The sequence below is a fragment of the Neophocaena asiaeorientalis genome, unplaced genomic scaffold (genome assembly GCF_003031525.2).
Source record: "Neophocaena asiaeorientalis asiaeorientalis breed wild unplaced genomic scaffold, Neophocaena_asiaeorientalis_V1.1 scaffold1, whole genome shotgun sequence".
Taxonomy (NCBI): domain Eukaryota; kingdom Metazoa; phylum Chordata; class Mammalia; order Artiodactyla; family Phocoenidae; genus Neophocaena; species Neophocaena asiaeorientalis.
Window position 1 is genome coordinate 23,339 of NW_020171981.1, and position 21,002 is coordinate 44,340.

The 21,002-nt window shown below is 41.2% G+C and overlaps 1 protein-coding gene across 10 annotated transcripts in view; it reads left to right on the plus strand.

Moving 5' to 3' along the window:
* Window positions 1–776: 776 nt before the first annotated feature.
* The window catches only part of BRCA1 (BRCA1 DNA repair associated), a 61,443-nt gene continuing 41,217 nt past the window's right edge, over window positions 777–21,002 (plus strand). For all 10 annotated transcript variants that reach the window (XR_003002909.1, XM_024742367.1, XM_024742374.1 and 7 more), the window contains exons 1-6: window positions 777–1,038; window positions 1,962–2,074; window positions 9,672–9,725; window positions 18,038–18,115; window positions 19,072–19,160; window positions 20,184–20,323. Coding sequence is in view for 9 of the 10 variants with exons in the window: in XM_024742367.1 (XP_024598135.1) it covers window positions 1,995–2,074; window positions 9,672–9,725; window positions 18,038–18,115; window positions 19,072–19,160; window positions 20,184–20,323 (441 nt within the window). In the remaining variant the exon portion in view is untranslated. The remainder of the gene's footprint in view (window positions 1,039–1,961; window positions 2,075–9,671; window positions 9,726–18,037; window positions 18,116–19,071; window positions 19,161–20,183; window positions 20,324–21,002) is intronic.

The window sequence follows — 21,002 nt, forward strand, 5'->3', positions numbered from 1 at the left end:
GAGTTTCCGACAAGATGATTGGTTCTTACCACTTGTCCCTCAAAACTACCACCCCACTGATTGGTCGAAGGTGAGTTGGCGGAGGCGGGGCAGGAGCAGCCAGAACCTCACAACAACAACAAACACTGGGGCAAAGGGGCGGAACTACGAGTGCGCAGCCGTGGGCTGATTTCCCCTTCCCAGGTAAAAGCTGCGCCGGACCTTAGTTAGGTCACCGACCTTAGAGGACGACTTGCCGGAGACTCGCGAGGATGGATGGGAATTGTAGTCTTCCTAGGATTTGTAGGTTCTTTAGCGTATTATCCGCTCTCAAGATACTAAAACATAACACTCCAATCCATATCTGTTGACGTGCATAAGCGGGCGGAGCTCTTCAATTTGTCAACTGGGCTGTCGCGAGACTCGTGCCCGCTTCCAGTGTCGGAAGTTCCTCTCCATAAGACTACAGTTTCCAAAGGACACTGTGGCCAAGGCCTTTCGATCCGCAATGCATGCTGGAAATCGTAGTTTTCCCCCCACAACCCTTTTATTTACCAAAACTGGAGACTTCCATTGCGACGGAAAGGGTGAGGGAATGGGGCCTCTTCCTTCGACTCTTTTAGGCACTGTCTTGCGCTCATATTTGGGCCTCAGGTAGCGATTCCGACCCTAGTACAGCAATCACTGTGACATAATAAGCCGCAACTGGAAGTGTAGAGGTAAGGTCAGGCCTGTTAGAAACTCGAGCAGAATTCGTTCTCTCCCGTCTCTTTTTAATTACGTAACGCAGGGAAAGAATGGGTGACCAATCAGGAACCCCGAGAGGCTCAGCTCTTTCTGTTCCGCCTTTCCGTAACGTGTTTCGTTCTCGCGTTCTGAGAGGCTCTCGCTAGGCCCAGCGGCCGGTTTCCGTGGCAAAAGGAAAGCGCGGGAATTACAGATTAATTGAAACTGCGACTGCGCGGTGTGAGCGTTCCTGACCAAGGGCGGTCCGGGGGGGTTTTTCAGAGAACTGGGCCTCTGGGCCGGGGAACCACAGACGCTTTGCTCTGGATAAAGGTGAGAGAACCCTGGGGAAGGGAGAGGGGCCCACAGGGTGCTCCGGGGGACAGGCAGTAAACAGGTGTGGAGACAGCAGGGGAGAGGTGACTCCTGAAGGCGAGCAAGATGGGTGTTATCTGCCAAGGGGCGGGCGGAAGATGGAACCTGAGAAGCCTAAGACGTTGAGTCTGGGGAAATCGTGGGGAGGGGGGTAATTTGTGGGACACGGGGTCGGGGGGAGGCGCTGAAGATAAGGGAGGGGGCAGGGTGTCTCCGAGGGGGAGTCCTGATGGTGGAAACTGGAATGGGTCTTGAGGGGGACATCATGGTATACAAAGATGGGCTGGTATATGTGAAATGGAGACCCAGAGGGAAAGCGGGGTGCAGGAATGTGTCTGGGAAGAGGAGGAAACAGAATTTTGTGGGAGGAAGAGCCGTTAAGAACTGGATTTATATGCGTTTCTGAGAAGGGACAAGAAGGAAGTAGAGGGGCGAGCCTCCCTTGGCACAACGCTGCTGGCATGGATGTGCCTGAGGAGGATCCTGAGATGAGTGCAGGCCAGTGGGAAACACTGGGGAAGGACAGGGGTGGGGAGCATTGGTTGGTGTTGATTTTGATTTTAAGGGAGAAATAGAAAACAGCCGGGATGATTGGCGAATTAGGTGGCTACCACCACTCACCCAGTCAGTCACCCCACTGTGGCTTTCCCGTTCTTGGAGAAAGGAAAAGACCAAAAGGAAGTGATTGGAGGCTAGATGTGAAAAAATAGAGAATTTAAATGGTCTTAATTACCAAAAAACTGATAGAATTTTTTTAAAATAAGGTTTTTGGCATTAGTTCTATGGTTGATCTGATACTAAAGCATTCCAATTTTAAATGGCACTTAATGAAATCAAGCTTTTAAACCTTTTAACGTGATTTATTTACATATATATTTAAGTTCATGTGTTAAAGTTCATGGGAACAGGAAGAAATGGATTTTTCTGCGAATCACGTTGAAGAAGTACAAAATGTCCTTAATGCTATGCAGAAAATCTTAGAGTGTCCAATCTGGTAAGTCAAGAGTTTATTAATTTGAGATTCTTCCTTATATCCGATGCGAATGAATAGAATTGACCTTAGATAGAAAGGAGAAAAAATTATAATGTTTATTAAGGTTAAGCTATTAAAGTTGCTGCTTTTCTTAACTGAAGAGCTTTAGGAATATAAGAAATTACTCCTTTTTCTCCACTCTAACCTTCCCTCTGTGTCACCTCAACACACACAGTCCCCTGTCTTGAATGTCCACAGACTGTCTTGATTGGCTCTACATTGGGGCAAGGCTCTGGTTTGGCTTAAGTGGCATTTGGGCATTTCTTCCATCTCTACAACCAACTTGATCACTTGGAATGGACATAGTTAATAATGGCAAAATAAAATCACAAATGCTTGGTGTCAGTGAGTGGGTAGGTCTTGAGAGAACCTTTGGTTGAAACTAGCCCTGTACTATATTTAAATAAGAATACTGTGAGTCCTCAAAGCCTTTAGCAAGTTTCTTTGACCCCCACCCCCCAGATTTATTCATTTATTTAAAAATTTTTATTTTTTATACAATTTTTAAACGCTACTCTCCATTTACAGTTATTATAAAATATTGGCTGTATTCCTCATGTTGTATAATACATCCTTGTAGCCTATCTTACACCTAATAGTTTGTACCTCTCACCCCCAACCCCTATACTGCCCCTCGCCCGTCTTAGACTTTTTGAGTGAGACTTTGTTTCCTTCATCTACAAAATAAGGACGGGACTAGAATAGTAAAGGTTTTTTTAGATTGAGGTGTAATTTACATACAGTGAAATGCAGAGAGCTTAAGTGTACAAGTCTATGAGTTTGGGCAAGTGTATATATATCTGAGTAACCCAGTCAAGATATAGAACATTTCCGGGCTTCCCTGGTGGCACAGTGGTTAAGAATCTGCCTACCAATGCAAGGGACACAGGTTCGAGCCCTGGCCGAGGAAGATCCCACAAGCCGCAGACAACTAAGCCCATGCGCTACAACTACTGAGCCTGAGCTCTAGAGCCCCCCAAGCCACAACTACTGACCCTGAGCTCTAGAGCCCCCCAAGCCACAACTACTGAGCCCACGTGCCACAACTACTGAGTCCATGAGCCTAGAGCCTGTGCTCTACAACAAGAGAAGCCACCGCAATGAGAAGCCCATGCACCGCAACAAAGAATAACCCTCGCTCGCTGCAACTAGAGAAAGCCTGCGCACAGCAACGAAGACCCAACACAGCCATAAATGAATGAATGAATGAATGATATAGAACGTTTCCATCACCCCAGAAAGTTATCTTGTGTGGATGCAGGAGCTCTTAACTTGCTGACCCTCCATGACCCTTGGAGGCCTATAGATAGAACTGTATTCTTATATAATTAGTTTCTTATGTAATTTTATATTTTGTATTTTATATATTTAAAAGCATTGCTCTAAGAAAGGGGTTCATGAGCTTTAACAACTGCCAAAGGGGGTCCATGGTACAACAAAGTTTATGAACCCCAGGTAGTCACTAGCTGACCTCAATGGTATCTCTTAAATCTATAAAATAAATTAAAAACCATACCTCAGAATTTCTTGGTAAAAAGCCAGAAAAGCAATTGAGGAGGATTACTGACTACCCTCTTCCTTCTGTTCTCTTAATTCTGGTCATTCTGGCCTCTTTGCTGCTCTTTAGACATGTGACATATTCTCCTGCCTCTGAGCTTTTATGCTTGCTACACCCTCTGCCTGCAGCATTCTTCCCCTGGTAATTGCATGGCTCACAAATCTTGATTGAAATACCATCTTTCAAAGAGGCAGACAATCCCAATTTAAAATTGTAACACTCCAACCCTCAACACATCCCTTATCCCCCTATGTTTCCATAATGCTTATTTTTTACATAACTTAAAACTATCTGACATTCTGTATAATTCATTTATCCTTTTTCTCAACCCCCACAGAATATAAACTCCCAAGGGCAGAGGTTTTTATTTGTTTTATTTACTTTATATCTTCAGTAGTTAGAACAGTATCTGGGACATAGTAGCCACTCAGTAAACATTTGTTGAAGGTATTAAGTAATAAACTAAATTGGTTCTTTGATAATTTAGTGGTTTTTAACATGGTGATAGTGGTGGGTATTATTCAAAAAGTAAACTGAAAAGTTTTACCTTTGCTTTGTGCTTCATGAAAGTTGTTTTTCATACTTGGAGTCAAATAAGATTTTTAAAAATGCAAGTTGTGTTTTCAGAGAGAAACAAGATTTATAAGTAACCTACCTTCTGCTCCCCTGCCTTTCAACATTTCAGCTAAACAAGAACCAAAGCTAAATGAGCTTTACAGCCTAATTTATGAAACATCAGAGCCAGGCAAGCAGGAAATGACAATTGGAAAAAAAATTGCTTTTGAAAAAGCATAAAACTTACTCATGATGATTACAAAGAGTGATCAAAAAGTCCTTAATAGTATGGCATTTGGGTCCATTTATTTTACATTTCCATGGGACTCAGTCATAATAATGTAATGTTCTTTCTCATTCTGGCAAAGTAAACTATCAAATAAAAAAACTCAGATACAGGGGATTCCCTGGTGGCACAGTGGTTGAGAGTCTGCCTGCCGATGCGGGGGACATGGGTTTGTGCCCCGGTCCGGGAGGATCCCACATGCCGCGGAGTGGCTGGGCCCGTGAGCCATGGCTGCTGAGCCTGCGCGTCCGGAGCTTGTGCTCCGCAATGGGAGAGGCCACGACAGCGAGAGGCCTGCGTACCGCAAAAAAAAAACAAAAAAACAAAAAAAACCCCTCAGATACATAAAAATTAAAGATGTGAGAATGAAAGTTAATGTTAAATTTTTATTTTCAGTCAACTACTGTGTATTTTCCAGCTCCATATTTATTTATTTTTTCAATGTTTTTTTTTTCTTTTGGCTGTGTTGGGTCTTGGTTGCTGTGCGCAGACTTTCTCTAGTTGTGGTGAGCGGGGGCTGCTCTTCCTTGCGGTGCACGGGCTTATCATTGCAGTGGCTTCTCTTGTTGTGGAGCACAGGCCCTAGAGCATGCAGGCTTCAGTAGTTGTGGCATGTGGGCTCCATAGTTGTGGCTCTCGGGATCTAGAGCACAGGCTTAGTAGTTGTGATGCACGGGCTTAGTTGCTCCACAGCATGTGGGATCCTCCCGGACCAGGGATCAATCCCATGTCCCCTGAACTGGCGGGCGGATTCTCAACCACTGTGCCATCAAGGAAGTCCTCAATCTGTTTTCTATTAGAAATAGACCTGGTTTTAAAACTAAAACTGTTCTGAAACTCATACCTAGTTCACTTTTTTTTTTTTTAACATTGCCTAGAACAGTACAATTTGCAGTTAATGTCTTAAATGATTCCTGACTGTGAATGGAAACAGTGTTATTTATGGTAACTATAGGGTAGGTTTCCAGCTTCTTTGAGGTCTCAAGCTAAAATTCCTTCTCCTGGCCCCTGAGTCATTATTGGCATTTATTTCTGATAACTGGTAGTTCATTCTAACTCTTTACATATGAATATACAAATTCTTTGACTTTCGGGGCTTCCCTGGTGGCATAGTGGTTGGGAGTCCGCCTGCCGATGCAGGGGACATGGGTTCGTGCCCCGGTCTGGGAGGATCCCACATGCCGCGGAGCGGCTGGGCCCGTGAGCCATGGCCGCTGAGCCTGCACGTCCAGAGCCTGTGCCCCGCGGCAGGAGAGGCCACAGCAGTGAGAGGCCCTCGTACTGCAAAAAAAAAAAAAAAAATTCTTTGACTTTCGAAGCGTTTGCTAAAATGTGTATCCCAGTGGGTGGTGGTTGTTTTTTGAACCTAACCTAGCTTCTTTCTCCAATCACTTACCATGTTGGAAGCTCTAAATATAAATACGCAGTAGACCTAAAATATTTCCTGGTTTCAAAAGTTTAAAATATTTGAGTCACTTTTATTTTATTTTTAATTATTTATTTTAAATATAAATTTATTATTTATTTATTTTTGGCTGAGTTGGGTCTTTGTTGCTGCGCGCGGGCTTTCTCTAATTGCGGCAAGTGTGGGCTACTCTTCATTGCGGTGAGCGGGCTTCTCATTGTGGTGAGCGGGCTTCTCATTGCGGTGGCTTCTCTTGTTGCGGAGCACAGGCTCTAGGCGCACAGGCTTTAGTAGTTGTGGCACGCAGGCTTCAGTAGTTGTGGTTTGTGGGCTCTAGAGCACAAGCTCAGTAGTTGTGGCGCACGGGCCTAGTTGCTCTGTAGCATGTGGGATCTTCCCGGACCAGGGCTCGAACCCATGTCCCCTGCATTGGCAGGTGGATTCTTAACCACTACGCCACCAGGGAAGTCCCTGAATCACTTTTATAGTAAACATTTACTTTCATCAGGACCTAGAAGAGAACATTTTAATTTTTTTCTTTTCATTCCCATTCTCTCTTCAAGCTTTTCCTTCAACAGTAATTACTTTTTTATGTATTGGAGTTTTCATCTGTTCAAAGTTTGTGTTTACAGTATGTTTGTATAGCTTGGTTTTTAATTACTATACTGAAATATAATTATCTCAGAATTGAGTCAGTGGTGAGAATGAAAGCCATCTGGTATCATAGCTAAATCCAACTTCTCTTTTACTGAGAATTTCTTTTGCTGTCTAGCCTATCTGAGGAATAGTGATTTACTAACAAGTCAGAGTTTTCTTTGTTTTTCTTTTTAAAATCACTTTCAGTCCCAATAATAATACTAACATTGGTACAAGTCATCTCAGGTTGTAAACATTTTCCCAAGTAGCATTTAATTTTATTCTCAGAATAACCTCAAGAGACTGGTAGAGTGGGTGACCGAGAAGGAAACTGAGGTTCAGGTAGAGTGGTTGACCTGAGATCACTCTGCTAACAAAGAGAACTGTAGTAGAAACCCAGTCTTCTGACTTACTCTGGTATTTTTCTTTTCATTGCCCTGTGCTGCGTCAGAAACCCCATGATTGCAAGAGTTGTGTTACCAAACCTTTCATAAGGAGGCTATTGTCCCCCAGCTTTTCTTGTGATCCTTTTCTAAAGAGTTAAACATTTAATGAACCACATTCCTACCACATACACAGATTACCTGTTCTTTGATGTCTTGCCTGAACTTTACCAAGAATCAGTTTCTGGAATTCTCATTCAGAATAAACACTGAAGACTTAAAATAGCCTGTAGGTTCCTGCGTGCTCAGGCTCCCACCTACCTCTCTGACCTCTTCTACTCGTACCTCCCCCTTGATGATTCATCCTAGACCTTGGCCTACTCGGTGTCCTTCAAAAACCCTGGACATGGTCCTGCTCAGAGTCTGTCTTTTCTGCTCCCTCTGCTGGAATGTTCTTCCCCCAACTGTTGCACAGCTTGTTTCCTCACATTGCTCAGCTGTCTGCCAGTGTCACCTTCTCAGTGAGGCCTTTCCTGACTACCCTGTATATACCCTTCTCCCCACACACTGCACTTCCTGTCCCCTTACCCTGCTTTATTTTTCTTTTTATCATTTATTCCCATATATGTTTGTTTCTCAATCAACTGCCTACCACAACTAGAATGTAAATTCTGTGAGGGCAGGCTTTATTTTGTTTGCTGCTGTATTTGCATCTCCAAGAGCAGTGCTTGCACATAGTAGATGCCCAATAAATACTTGTTATATTAGTAAATGAATTAATCTCAGGAGGGCCTTGAGATTTTGTGGTTAGATGGGTAGAGATGAGAATTTGAGTGATGTATTTTCTTTTCTGGAGATTTTAATATTTTTCTAAGTTTATTATTTTCTAAATTTTCTTCAGTGAGTACTTATTACACTGTTCTTACAAAGTAATCACAAACCAAACATCATGTACCTCCTGAAGTGATGTAATAAAAGTACACAGAACCATCTGTAAAGTGTTCTTGCCAAAAAATTGAACCCAATTTTGACTCTGCCTGTAGGTCTAGTTTACAGGAAATAGAGGTTAGAGGGACAAGTTAAACCACATCATAGGGTTATAATCAGCAAAATCTAGAATGTGGGAAATTCTGGAGGTCAAATGACCTAGTTTTTTAAATGATGAGGTAAAAAAAGAGGAGAAATCTGTAAAAGAGACTTGAGATATATCAACCAAATGCAGTGTGTGGATCTTATTTGGATCCTGATTTAAATGAATTTAATTATTAAATTTTTATGAGACAGTGAGGGAAATTGGAACATTAGTTGTATATTAGATGATACTAGGGAAATTATTATTATTATTTATTATTATAATTATTTTTTTGCGGTACGCGGGCCTCTCACTGTTGTGGCCTCTCCCGTTGCGGAGCACAGACACCGGACGCACAGGCTCAGCGGCCGTGGCTCACAGGCCAGGCTGCTCCGCAGCATGTGGGATCTTCCCGGACCGGGGCACGAATTCGTGTCCCCTGCATCGGCAGGCGGACTCTCAACCACTGCGCCACCAGGGAAGCCCTAGGGAAATTTTTTTTTAGGAGTAATAATGGTTTCATGGTTAAACTAAAAAAGTCTTTATCTTTGAAAGATGTATTCTGCAATATTTATAGATGAAACGCTATGACAGCTGGGATTTTAAAAAATATTTATTTTATTTATTTTGGCTGCGTCGGGGCTTAGTTGCGGCACGTGGGATCTTCGTTGTGGCATGCGGGATCTTTTTAGTTGCGGCATGCAGGTTCTTAGTCGCGGCATGCATGTGGGATCTAGTTCCCCCACCAGGGATTGAACGTGGGCCCCCTGCATTGGGAGTGTGGAGTCTTACTCCCGGGACCACCAGGGAAATCCCCTGGGATTTATTTTAAAATAATCTTGGCTTTGAGTAGATTTTGGTATGGATGAAATAAATTGGCTGTGAGCTGATAATTGCTGAAATTGGGTTATGGTACGTGGAGTTCATTTTACTGTTTTATTTGTGTAAATGCTTTAAGCCTTCCATATTAAGAAATAAAAAGTAGGGGCTTCCCTGGTGGCGCAGTGGTTTAGAGTCTGCCTGCCGATGCAGGGGACACGGGTTCGTGCCCCGGTCCGGGAAGATCCCACATGCCGCGGAGCGGCTGGGCCCGTGAGCCATGGCCGCTGAGCCTGCGCGTCCGGAGCCTGTGCTCCACAACGAGAGAGGCCACAACAGTGAGAGGCCTGCGTACCGCAAAAAAAAAAAAAAAAAAAAAAAAAAAAAAAAAAAGGCAATCACATGCCAAAAAAGTGCTATGAGGGAATTCAAAAGAAGTACAAGAAGTTTTTCTCTTTGTGGAGCTTAAAGTTTAGTTAACATATAGGATGTGCACCCACAATGATAGCTCAAAAAAGGTATCAGTGAAAACTAATATGAAATAATATCAGCTGATTTTTTTAATGCTAAAGATAACATAGAATATAGAAAAGAATGATATATTCTGTTTTGATGTCTGAAAGCTCATTGAGGGTAAGGATCATATTCTCTGCTGTATTTTTGGTTCCTAGTAAAGCAGACATTTAATAAATATTTATTGAATGAACTTAAAGCCTTACTTTGACTCAGTTATAGCAGCTTAAAGTTGAACTTCTTTACTAAGAATTCATTTATTCATTTACTTTTAAATGAGTTATTGAACCTCATTTCTTTTATTTTCTTTTTTTTCCCCCTACCCTTCTAGTCTGGAGTTGATCAAAGAGCCTGTTTCCACAAAGTGTGATCACATATTTTGCAAGTAAGTTTGAATGTTTTATGTGGCTCCATTATTAGCTTTTGTGCTTATCCTTCATAACACAGGAAACACCTAGCTTTATTAAAGCTTTAGCTTCTTCAATTATTTGAAAAAGAGTCGTAAGTTTTTGTAGCCATACTTTGTGGTAAAATATTGGCATATTTATCTAGTGGGATATGAAATCACTTTGAACAGCTGTTTGTTTTTTGTGTCCATGGGTGAAAGCAGATTGCAAGCAGTTACGAAATAAGCAAATTGTGTTTCAACTGTCCCAGTTTCTCCTTTCTGTTCATTTCTGCATGTCCTTCTGCTCTCTGCCCTCTAAGGTTCAGTGTTTACCTGCTTCATAATCCTTGTGAAAATAGGAAAGGACCTGATATCAGTTTATATTTAGGCTGAAATTCATTCATACCAATGATTCAAGTTATATTTACATTTTTAAGGATTTTGCCCTTTGAAATGGATATGTTTCTTGATGGAAGAATTTCAGAAAAAGTTTGGTAGATAATTTTATGGAACAGGGGGTTTTCTCCTTTCCTTGATGTTAAGCTATGATTGAGGCTTGCCCTGAATGCCAACTTATTTCTTTTTAAGCATTTTTTTCTTTTTTAATTGAAAAGGCAAGCCATGTCAATGGTAATGAGTTTACTAGCATATATGATGCAAAATACTTTTCCCTCCTACCTCAAACCCCTGCCTCTCCCTTCCCTCCCCAGAAAAAAACCACAGTTATCAATTTCTTATGTATCCTCTAAGGAATTTTTAGATTCAAGAGTTTGTAACTTGGGATTCATGAATGGTTTTCATGAATTTCCTAGAATTATATTGAATTTTAAGTTCAATTGTATTAAAAACTATGGGCCTGTGCAGTTTTCTGGGAAGACAGTTCATAATTTTCATCAGCTTGGAACGTTTCTGTAACCTAAAAAACATGAAAAGCTTCTGCATTAAGGATAATGAGGGCTGGCTGAAGCTGGAGGAAACCTGTTCCCTTTGGAGGGATATCCTTTGAGCGCAAGTCTGCCAGCTGGCCAGCCCCTTCCTTCCTCTGAATTTTACCTTTTTGCTATTTATCTGTCCCAACAAGGATCCAGAGCCCATTTCCACTGTCTCTCACCCCTTTTCCAGGTCACCCCACTGGCCTAGCTCTGTTCCCAGTTTCCTTCTCATTCTTCAGGCCCTTCTTCCTGGTCAGGTGTCATGGCAACACGGCTTTATCTCTCCTTCAAGAATTTTTAGTTTTGTGGCCTCTAGAGGGAAGCTTCTCAAACTGTCTGTGGTATAGGGCCATTTTCTTTGTAGATCAATACCTTTATAAAACAAAATTTTAAAGTCCCACTATTTAAAAGGTTACAGATAGCTGAAGACTAACCTTTTAAATGCTGGGACTTTCACTGTTTCTTGACAAGAATCTTTCTGAAATGTACTATATGCCTTCCTGTCACCTTGAATAATGAATATATGGTATTATAGTGTGTAAAGAAGAGATTAAATTATGAACATTCATTACTTTGAGAGCTTGTGGAAGAAGGCAGTTTTACAGGCAGAGGAAATAATATGAGCAAAGGTTTGAAGAGAAGAAAGAATATGTTCAGGAAAAAGAAACTAACTTTTCATATATAGAGAGAAGTTGTATTACAGAAGGAAGGAGCCCTCAGAGGGGAGATGATATTTGCAAGAGAGAAAGATTCAAGAGGAGACAGAGGGATTGGAACTAGAAAATGGATGCTAGAAAGAGAAATAGTTGTTGTTCAGTGAAGTTGGAGGTAAAGACATCTGTTGAGTTGGCAACTGGAGGAGAGTGAAAAAGGCTTGCAATTCCTAACATGGAGGATAGGAAAAGCAGAATAGCCAGCCATATATATATATATATATTTTTTTTTTTTGCGGTACGCGGGCCTCTCACTGTTGTGGCCTCTCCTGTTGGCGGAGCACAGGCTCTGGACGCGCAGGCTCAGTGGCCATGGCTCACGGACCCAGCCGCTCCACGGCATGTGGGATCCTCCCGGACCGGGGCACGAACCCGTGTCCCCCGCATCGGCAGGCGGACTCTCAACCACTGCGCCACCAGGGAAGCCCTAGCCAGCCATATTTCAAGTGATAAGTTAGAATTAAAAGTTTAGTATAATGCCTCTGTGATAGATCAACTTTTTCATGACATATCTTCTGTAATACCTTTATAGTCTGAATAACACCTTGATCTATATGATAAGAAAGTTCAGAAAAATACCCCCAAGCATTCATTGTATTTTCTCAAGGTGGACTCTAATTGCTAACAATAACGCAGCTTTATTGACTGGAGTAAGCCTGTAGTTCTGAAATCTTTCATGAGATATACAAAAAGTACAATGGTACCAGTTTAGAAAATATTACTTAGGCCATTCATGCATTAGCTTGCAGTTTCCAAACAACAGATGAAATGTGTAATACTTTTTGAAAGATCTAGACCACATTGTCCAAAGAGATATAATCTGAGCCATATAAATCTAACTTAAATTTTCTAGTAGCCATATTACCAAAAGGTTTTTTTTAAAGGTGAAATTAATATAGTTATATATTTTTAACCCAATTATGGCTAAAATTTTATCACTTCAAAATATAATATAAAAATATTAATGAGATATTTGACATTCTTTTTTTGTAGTAAGTCTCTGAAAGCTTGTGTTTTTCCATTTTAGCTCGGACTAGCCATATTTCAAGTGCTCAATAGCCACATGTGGCAGCTGTATTGGACAACACAGCTCTAGAAACTAACTACTCAAAGTGGGACTCATGGGTCTGTAGCAACCACATCACATGGAAACTTCCTAGAATCTCAGCCCTACCCCAAACCTGCTGAATCAGAATCTGCATTTTAACAGGATCCCCAGGAGATTCTTATGCACATTGAAGTTTGAGAAGCAGTGCTCTGCAACGATAACCTTTCTATACACTTACATGGAGGATACTAAGAGGGAATAGACCAAGGAAGACTGAGGTTTAAAGACCAGATAGACCAAATAAGGCAAGTCTTGGGGTCATTTAACTGAGGAGATCCAGATAAGTGGTGAATCAGTGTTGGGGACGTTTCACGGCTGGATATGTTAGATCATGACACCAGGGAATTCTGTAATCTAGTAGTAGGTCGGTATGTCAGAGGTCCAGAAATAGGCAAGAGATGGATAATCTAGCAAATAGATTGAACATAGTCTCTCAGGAGTCTAGCAGCAGAAATGAGAAGTTCAGGGTGGTAGTTATAAGGGAAGAAAAGTAGCAGGGACCCAGCCATAGGAGGCTGAGGGTTAGTGGTAAGATTCTCATCCCTAGGAGACAAGAGCCTTGACTCAGGGGACTGGTATACTGGGCAGGGAAACTAGGCAGAATCTCCCAGATGAAGAGCTCAAGATAGCTTCTTGGTCGGGGAGGGATAAATTGGAAGATTGGGCTTGACATATACACACTACTGTATATAAAATAGATAACTAATAAGGACCTACTGTATAGCACAGGGAACTCTACTCAATACTCTGTAATGGCCTATATGGGAAAAGAATCTAAAAAAGAGTGGATATATGTATATGTATAACTGATTCACTTTACTTTACACCTGAAACTAACACAACACTGTAAATCAACTCTACTCCAATAAAAATTTAAAAAAAGAAAAAAAGATAGCTTCTTAATTGTTGGAACTAAAGTACAAACCAGAGGTTTGATTAAAAAAACAGAGCCTTGGGGCTTCCCTGGTGGCACAGTGGTTGAGAGTCCGCCTGCCGATGCGGGGGACACGGGTTCGTGCCCCGGTCCGGGAAGATCCCACATGCCACGGAGCGGCTGGGCCCGTGAGCCATGGCCGCTGAGCCTGTACGTCCGGAGTCTGTGCTCTGCAACGGGAGAGGCCACAATAGCGAGAGGCCCGCATACCGCAAAAAAAAAAAACAGAGCCTTAGGACTTCCCTGGTGGCGCAGCGGTTAAGAATCGGCCTGCCAATGCAGGGCACACGGGTTTGAGCCCTGGTCTGGGAAGATCACACATGCCATGGAGCAACTAAGCCCATGTGCCACGACTACTGAGCCCATGTGCCACAATTACTGAAGCCTACACGCCTAGAGCCCATGCTCCGCAACAAGAGAAGCCACTACAATGAGAAGCCCATGCACTGCAATGAAGAGTAGCCCCTGCTTGCCACAACTAGAGAAAGCCTGCGCACAGCAACAAAGACCCAACACAGCCAAAAATAAATAAAATTTAAAAGAAAAGAAAACAGAACCTTATTTATACAAACTGACAAGGTTTGGTGGGACCAGCAACATAAGTGGATGCTGAGATGCTAAGCTGTGGAGCTCTCAGGGTCTTTATTTCCTTTAACAAGATACCGTATTTGTTTATTATCTTAGCTCTGTTGATAGTAAGCCAGGGCACCCAGTATAACTGAAGGTAGCCAAAAGTCAGCTTGCCTTTATTTTGCCTATAGTTAGAACTATTAATTCATTGCTTCCTGCCAGGATAGACTTGGACAAGCAACTCAAAATTAGATGAGTTTCCATAACTTGTTAAACTGTGCAGGGTGTAGATGTGCTCAAAAATGAGTACTCTGAAAAGTCCCCCAAGATTGTTTGTGGCACTGTGATTTTACTATTCTCCATCAGCGTTTTCTTAAAAAGCTGAAGCTGCCCTTTAGAAAGCATACTGCATTTTCTTTAAAAATGTATTGCCTTTCCTTAACCATTGGGCTTTAGAAACCCAAGAATCCCAAAACTTTTCTTAGACCTTTTCACTAAGAACCTTATGTAGAACTTGTATATGTGTTTTCATTTAATTAGTGCATCACATAGATTACCCAGGGCTCTAAAACAGAGTTTAATAAATTCTTCTGAGCCCTGAAAAACATGCCACTGTTCTGTTGATCTGTCAATATTTTCCTTAGCTCAGTCTTTTCAAGTCATGTACAAGTTCATTTTCTCTTTTGAGTTTAGTTAATAGCCTTTATGAGTCTGTTCTTTTTCTACCATAAAGAAAGATTGGAACTCATAATATCTTGGTTGATTTCTACGTATCTGGTTCTCCTGTGTTACTTATGTAATTATTGTACAGGCTGAAACATCTATAGCTTGGCATCACGCAATATCTTAGCTGCTGTATTCTGCAGTACTATGTTTAGGGAATTACCTCCCTACCTCTACTCTGAATTGTTGAATTGTACCATTTGCCAGTGTGATGCATTGATGCCTCCTAGAGCCATTATGGTAGAGTGCAGGCAGTATTTGCATCTTCTCAAGGAGTGGTAGCCTCTATTTTGTGGCTCTTTATGGACTTTATGGGACTTCTCTGGGTCCAGTGGTTAGGACTCTGTGCTCCCAATGCAGGGGGCCCAGGTTCGATCCCTGGTCGGGGAACTAGATCCCGCATGCCTCCCGCATGCCGCAACTAAAGATACCACATGCCGCAACAGAGGTCCCGCACATGGCAATGAAGATCCCCCATGCCACAACTAAGACCCAGCACCGCCAAATAAATAAATAAATGTTTAAATGGGCTTTATATACAGAGCAGGTAGCTTTTTGATACCCCTGTCCCCTAAACTATAGAATTGTTGTCAAGTGCAATGTGGTAGTTCAAGCAACTATATAAGTGAAGAAGGACCCCTGGGTCTCCTTGACCAAACCTACCTACAATTACTTTCTCTGGTGGAAAAACCATGGGCTTTGCTACAGTTCAATTCTAGATCCAATATCACCTTTACCAGTTACTTGATTACTTTATGATCTGGGACAAGTCTCTACTGTAAAATGAAGGTAATACTTCAGGGTTGTGTAGACAGAGAGAGCAATGCATGTTAAAGGACCTGGCCAGTAAAAAGTGCTCTCTAAGTGTCTGCTGGCTCACCATTCCCACTGCCTTTTCAGCTCCCTAAATCTTCTTTCCTGGCTCTCTTCAATGTCGGTATCTTCTCTACTCCCTTCCCCAGTCAACTCCCTTGCCTTAATATTATGTCCTTTATAATAGCAGGGATTTTGTTTTCCTTTTCCACTGAATTTCTTGCATCTAGAACAATATTGGACATATAGTAAATATTGGTTGTATCAGTGTGAATCACTGCTTTTAATAATCATCACCACAGCTATTTCTGCTCTCTTCCCTTTTTTCCATTCTACCTCTCTTTTGAGTCTTCTTTTGTCTTCTTCCTAAGGGAACGTTGATTTTTATGGACACCACCAGCCAATGGGAGCAGTATTTTCCTTTCTTAAGGAAGCTGACTCAGGACTTCCCTGGTGGTTCAGTGGGTAAAACTCCGTGCTTCCAATGCAAGGGGCCCGGATTCGATCCCTGGTTGAGGAACTAGAATCCCTCATGCATTCCAGAACTAAGGGTCCGCATGCCACAACTAAGAGTCAGCATGCTGCAGCTAAGAAGCCCGCATGCTGCAGCTAAGACCCGGCGCAGCCTAAATAAATAAATGTTAAAATATTTATTAAAAAAAGGAAGCAGACTCTGAACATGTTGCATATGATCTTCAAGTCTTCTTAGCCATATTCAGTGTCTGAGACAAACAACAAAATTGTTCTTTATCCAAAGCCATTCTAAAACCCTGAATGAGCCTCCTTCATTCCTTAGATGTCTAGTGAGCAGTGTGGTTATGCCAGATACTCTGTTGGGCATTGTGAATATAAAAAGGAGCATGTTTTCTTCTAGCCTTGAGGGGTTTTGTTTTGTTTTTTATTTTATTTTATTTTATTTTATGTATTTATTGCTGCGTTGGGTCTTCGTTGCTGTGCGTGGGCTTTCTCTAGTTGTGGTGAGCGGGGGGGCTACTCTTCGTTGCGGCGCATGGGCTTCTCATTGCGGTGGCTTCTCGTTGCGGAGCATGGGCTCTAGGAGCACGGGCTTCAGTAGTTGTGGCATGTGGGCTCAGTAGTTGTGGCGCATGGGCTTAGTTGCTCTGTGGCATGTGGGATCTTCCTGGACCAGGGCTCAAACCCGTGTCCCCTGTATCAGCAGGCGGATTCTCAACCACTGTGCCACCAGGGAAGTCCTGTGTACAGATTTTATGTGGACTTGTTTTCATTTCTCCTGGAAAGAAACCTAGGAGTAGAATTGCAGTCTTATGGTAACTTTTTGTTTAACATCTTGAGGAACTGCCAAACAGTTTTCCGAAGTGACTGCGTTGTTTTATATTTCCACCAGCAATGAATGAGGATTTCAGTTGCTCCACGTCTTTGCCAATACTTATTATTATCTGTCTTTTTAATTAGGGCCATCATAGTGGGCATAAAGTGGCATCTCATTGTGGCTTTGATTTCCTTTTTCCTAATGACTAATGATATTGAGCATCTTTTCATGTGCTTATTGACCATTTGTATATCTCCTTTGGAAAATATAGTTCTTCATATCCTTTGCCCATTTTTTAATTGGGTTATTTCTTTTTTATTGAATTTTAAGAGTTCTTCATATATTCTGGATACAAGTCCCTTATCAGATATATGACTAGCAGATATTTTCTCTCATTCTGTGGATTGTCCCTTCACTTTCTTCATAGTATTATTTGTGGCACCAAAGTTTTTAAGTTTGATGTAGTCTAGTGTACCCATTTTTTCTTTGGTTGCTTGTGTTTTTGCCATTTATTTATTTATGAAATCGTTGCTTAACCCATGGTCACAGACATTTATAGTTTTAGTTCTTACATTTAGTTCTGTGATCCATTTTGAGTTAATTTTTCTGTATTGTGTGAGGTAGGAGTCTATCTTCATTTTTTTGCATGTGGATATCTAGCTGTCCCAGCACTATTTGTTGATAAGATTATTCCTTTTCCATTTAATTGTTTTGGTGCTATTGTTGAAAATCAACAATAGCATAGATGTATGTTTGTACTCTCATTCTATTCCATTTATGTATATGTTTATCCTTATGCTAGTATCATGCGGTCTTGATTACTATAACTTTTGTATTGAGGTGCTGAGTTTTTAAACTAATTATAATCATTTTACTTGAACCACTTACCATTTATGTCTGATTATGCAGCATGAAATAATTATGAGTATATCATTAAATATGCCATATTAACTTTTAATAAGTTTTATTTGATCATAATAGTAAGCCATATGCATGTAAGTTCAGTTTTCATAGATCTTTGCTTATATAGTTTGTTTTCTGATTTTACAGCATCTAAAAACAATTAAAGAAGGCCATTGGTTGTAATTCACCTGCCATTACCTTTAAAATGACTCTTAAGGGCAGTTGTGAGATTATCTTTTCATGGCTATTTGCTTTTTGAATATTCTCTCTGCAAAAAAAAAATGTAACTTGAGTTGTTCTTTTCATTCTTTAAAATTTATAGATTTTGTATGCTGAAACTTCTCAACCAGAAGAAAGGGCCTTCACAGTGTCCTTTGTGTAAGAATGATGTAACCAGAAGGTATATAATTTGGGTAGTTGGGAGGTTGGAAGTGACAATAACAGGGAAAAGTAGAAATTCCTTAATAACATAGCTGATATTCCTATCAAACCACTCATCAGTAGAAAAATATATAAAAAAGGGTGTTTAGCTGACAGGGTAAATTATTTCTAAAGTCATTTTTCTGAAAATTTTACAGTACATCTGCTTTATACAGGTACTAGCAATTCATTGCCTTTTTCTAATCCTTCTATATGATGCAAGAACTTGCAGTCTTATCTAATATAGGACTGTACCACCCTGCCCCCATTGTCCTGATCCTGCTTTTATTTTTCTTCCTTGCGTATATTTCTACTTATTTACACAAACACATATGCAATGCATTTATATATTGTGTGTCCCTCTGGCCAGGATGTAAGTTCTATTAGGGCACTGGCTTTGTCTCAGTCAACACTGTTTTTCCAATGTTTGACACATAGTAGTCACTCAGATATGTAAATGAATAAGTAAATTATATTGTCCTACAACTGTCCTAAACCAAAATCTCTCTTTGGACATTGTTATCTATCTGTGATTTTGAAATAATGTAGTTATCATTTGGCAGAAATCCCTGAGAGCTAGAAGTGGCACTTTGGGTGGATGGGATTCAGATGTTAAGAATAATAAGTTCTCTCTGCAGTGGATTTATATCTACTGTGGATTCAAAGAACTATTATTTTAGATAATTATAGGCTTTTGGTAAGTTTGAATGGCCAAAAAAAATTATAAAAACAATCAATATGCTATGTGGTTTATTCTGCTGTCAGTGATGTTTTGATTAGTGTAATGTCACTAATAGCTCTGTTCTTTCCATATAGTTTTTTTTTTAACTGTTGCTACTTCTTTTTTTATTTGTTCACATGTCTTTCCTTATTTTAGTGTCCTTAAAAAGTTGGTAATCTATTGCTAAGTGTGTCTTTCAAACAATTTACTTTCAGAAGCCTACAAGAAAGTACAAGATTTAGTCAGCTTGTTGAAGAGCTATTGAAGATCATTCATGCTTTTGAGCTTGACACAGGATTGCAGAGTAAGTGTTGCATAACCCCAGGGGCCAATGCTCAAGTGGCCATCTATTAAAATGGAAGTTTGTGGAATTATTTTATTTGAATAGGTGGTAAGACCTTTTGGTCTAGGTTAACTTTAGCCCTTTATCTGTAATCTTTTTTTTTTTTTTCCTCCGGTTCGTGGGCCTCTCACTACTGTGGCCTCTCCCGTTGCAGAGCACAGGCTCCGGACGTGCAGGCTCAGCGGCCATGGCTCACGGGCCCAGCCGCTCCGCGGCATGTGGGATCTTCCCGGACCGGGGCACGAACCCGTGTCCCCTGCATCGGCAGGCAGACTCTCAACCACTGCGCCACCAGGGAAGCCCCTGTAATCTATTTTTTAAATCATTCCCACTGGTCTCACACCTTATTTTATCCATCCTAAGATGCACGTTTTTTTATTTGCACATCTCCAAAATTGGGAGCAGTGTACCATTAATGGTGTGTCATTGTTTAATTTAGTGTTTTCTTTCTTAGTGGTACAGAAAATGATGGTGCATTTTATATCACTGGTATTTTAGTTTCAGTGAAATATGGTATTAATAGGCAAATTTGTTAGTATTAAGGTAGGAAAAAAAGGAGTAGAAATAACTTTGGTCTATGTGTTCGTTTCCTAGAAGTAGAACTTCTGAAGTTCATTTTTTAAAAAAGTATAGGCAACCTTTAATGCATTGTTTTCTTTGTTTTGTTTTTTTGCGGTACACGGGCCTCTCACTGTTGTGGCCTCTCCCGTTACGGAGCACAGGCTCCGGACGTGCAGGCTCAGCGGCCATGGCTCACGGGCCCAGCCGCTCCGTGGCATGTGGGATCCTCCCGGACCGGGGCACGAACCCATGTCCCCTGCATCGGCAGGCGGACTCTCAACCACTGCGCCACCAGGGGAGCCCTAATGCATTGTTTTAATATTGTACAACAAAGAGCATACACAGGCTTTCTCTTGGTTCTTTGCTTACAATTAATACATTTTTTCTAACTACAAAAATAATGTTTTCCTTTGTAATTCACAGTTGCAAACAGTTATAACTTTTCAAAAAAGGAAAATAACTCTCCTGAGCATCTAAAGGAGGAAGTTTCTATCATTCAAAGTATGGGCTACCGAAACCGGGCCAAAAGACTTCAGCAGAGTGAACCTGAAAATCCTACCTTGGTAAGGCCATTTTTGTGTATTCCGATAACATCTCTTATTGAGCACTGTGAGTTGGTGAGTGTGCTAGATGCTTATGGATTTACATAAAAAGTCAGTAAACAAGGGAAGATGGTAAATTAAGTGGCCAAACAAGAGTTAGAGGAGACGAGAGAAGGTCCCCGGTTTTAGTGCTTTGTTCATTCTGATGAACATATTTTTCTCCATATCTGTCTAAGACACAAGGACACTGATGGTCAGCTTGCTAGTTTTTAAAATAACCATCTTATGGCAGTTCTCCAGGGACAAGGAAATATCTTCTGTTTTATTTCCTCTGAAAAGTTGCCTGGAAAAAAAAAAATCGGTTTTTAACATTTGAAAATTGCTTCAAGTTAAAAGTGTAATTGTCAAAGAAAATGCAGAGATTTGCGCTGTTGTTATTCATATGTGGATGAATAATGAAGACCTTAAAAATAATAGTTCTCTGGTTTCCCTGGTGGCGCAGTGGGTATGAGTCTGTCAATGTAGGGGACATGGGTTCAAGCCCTGGTCTGGGAAGATCCCACATGCTGTGGGGCAACTAAGCCAGTGAGCCACAACTACTGAGCCTGCACTCTAGAGCCCGCGAGGCTAGAGCCTGTGCTTCGCAACAGGAGGAGCCACCGCAATGAGGAGCCAGCGCACCACAGCGAAGAGTGGCCCC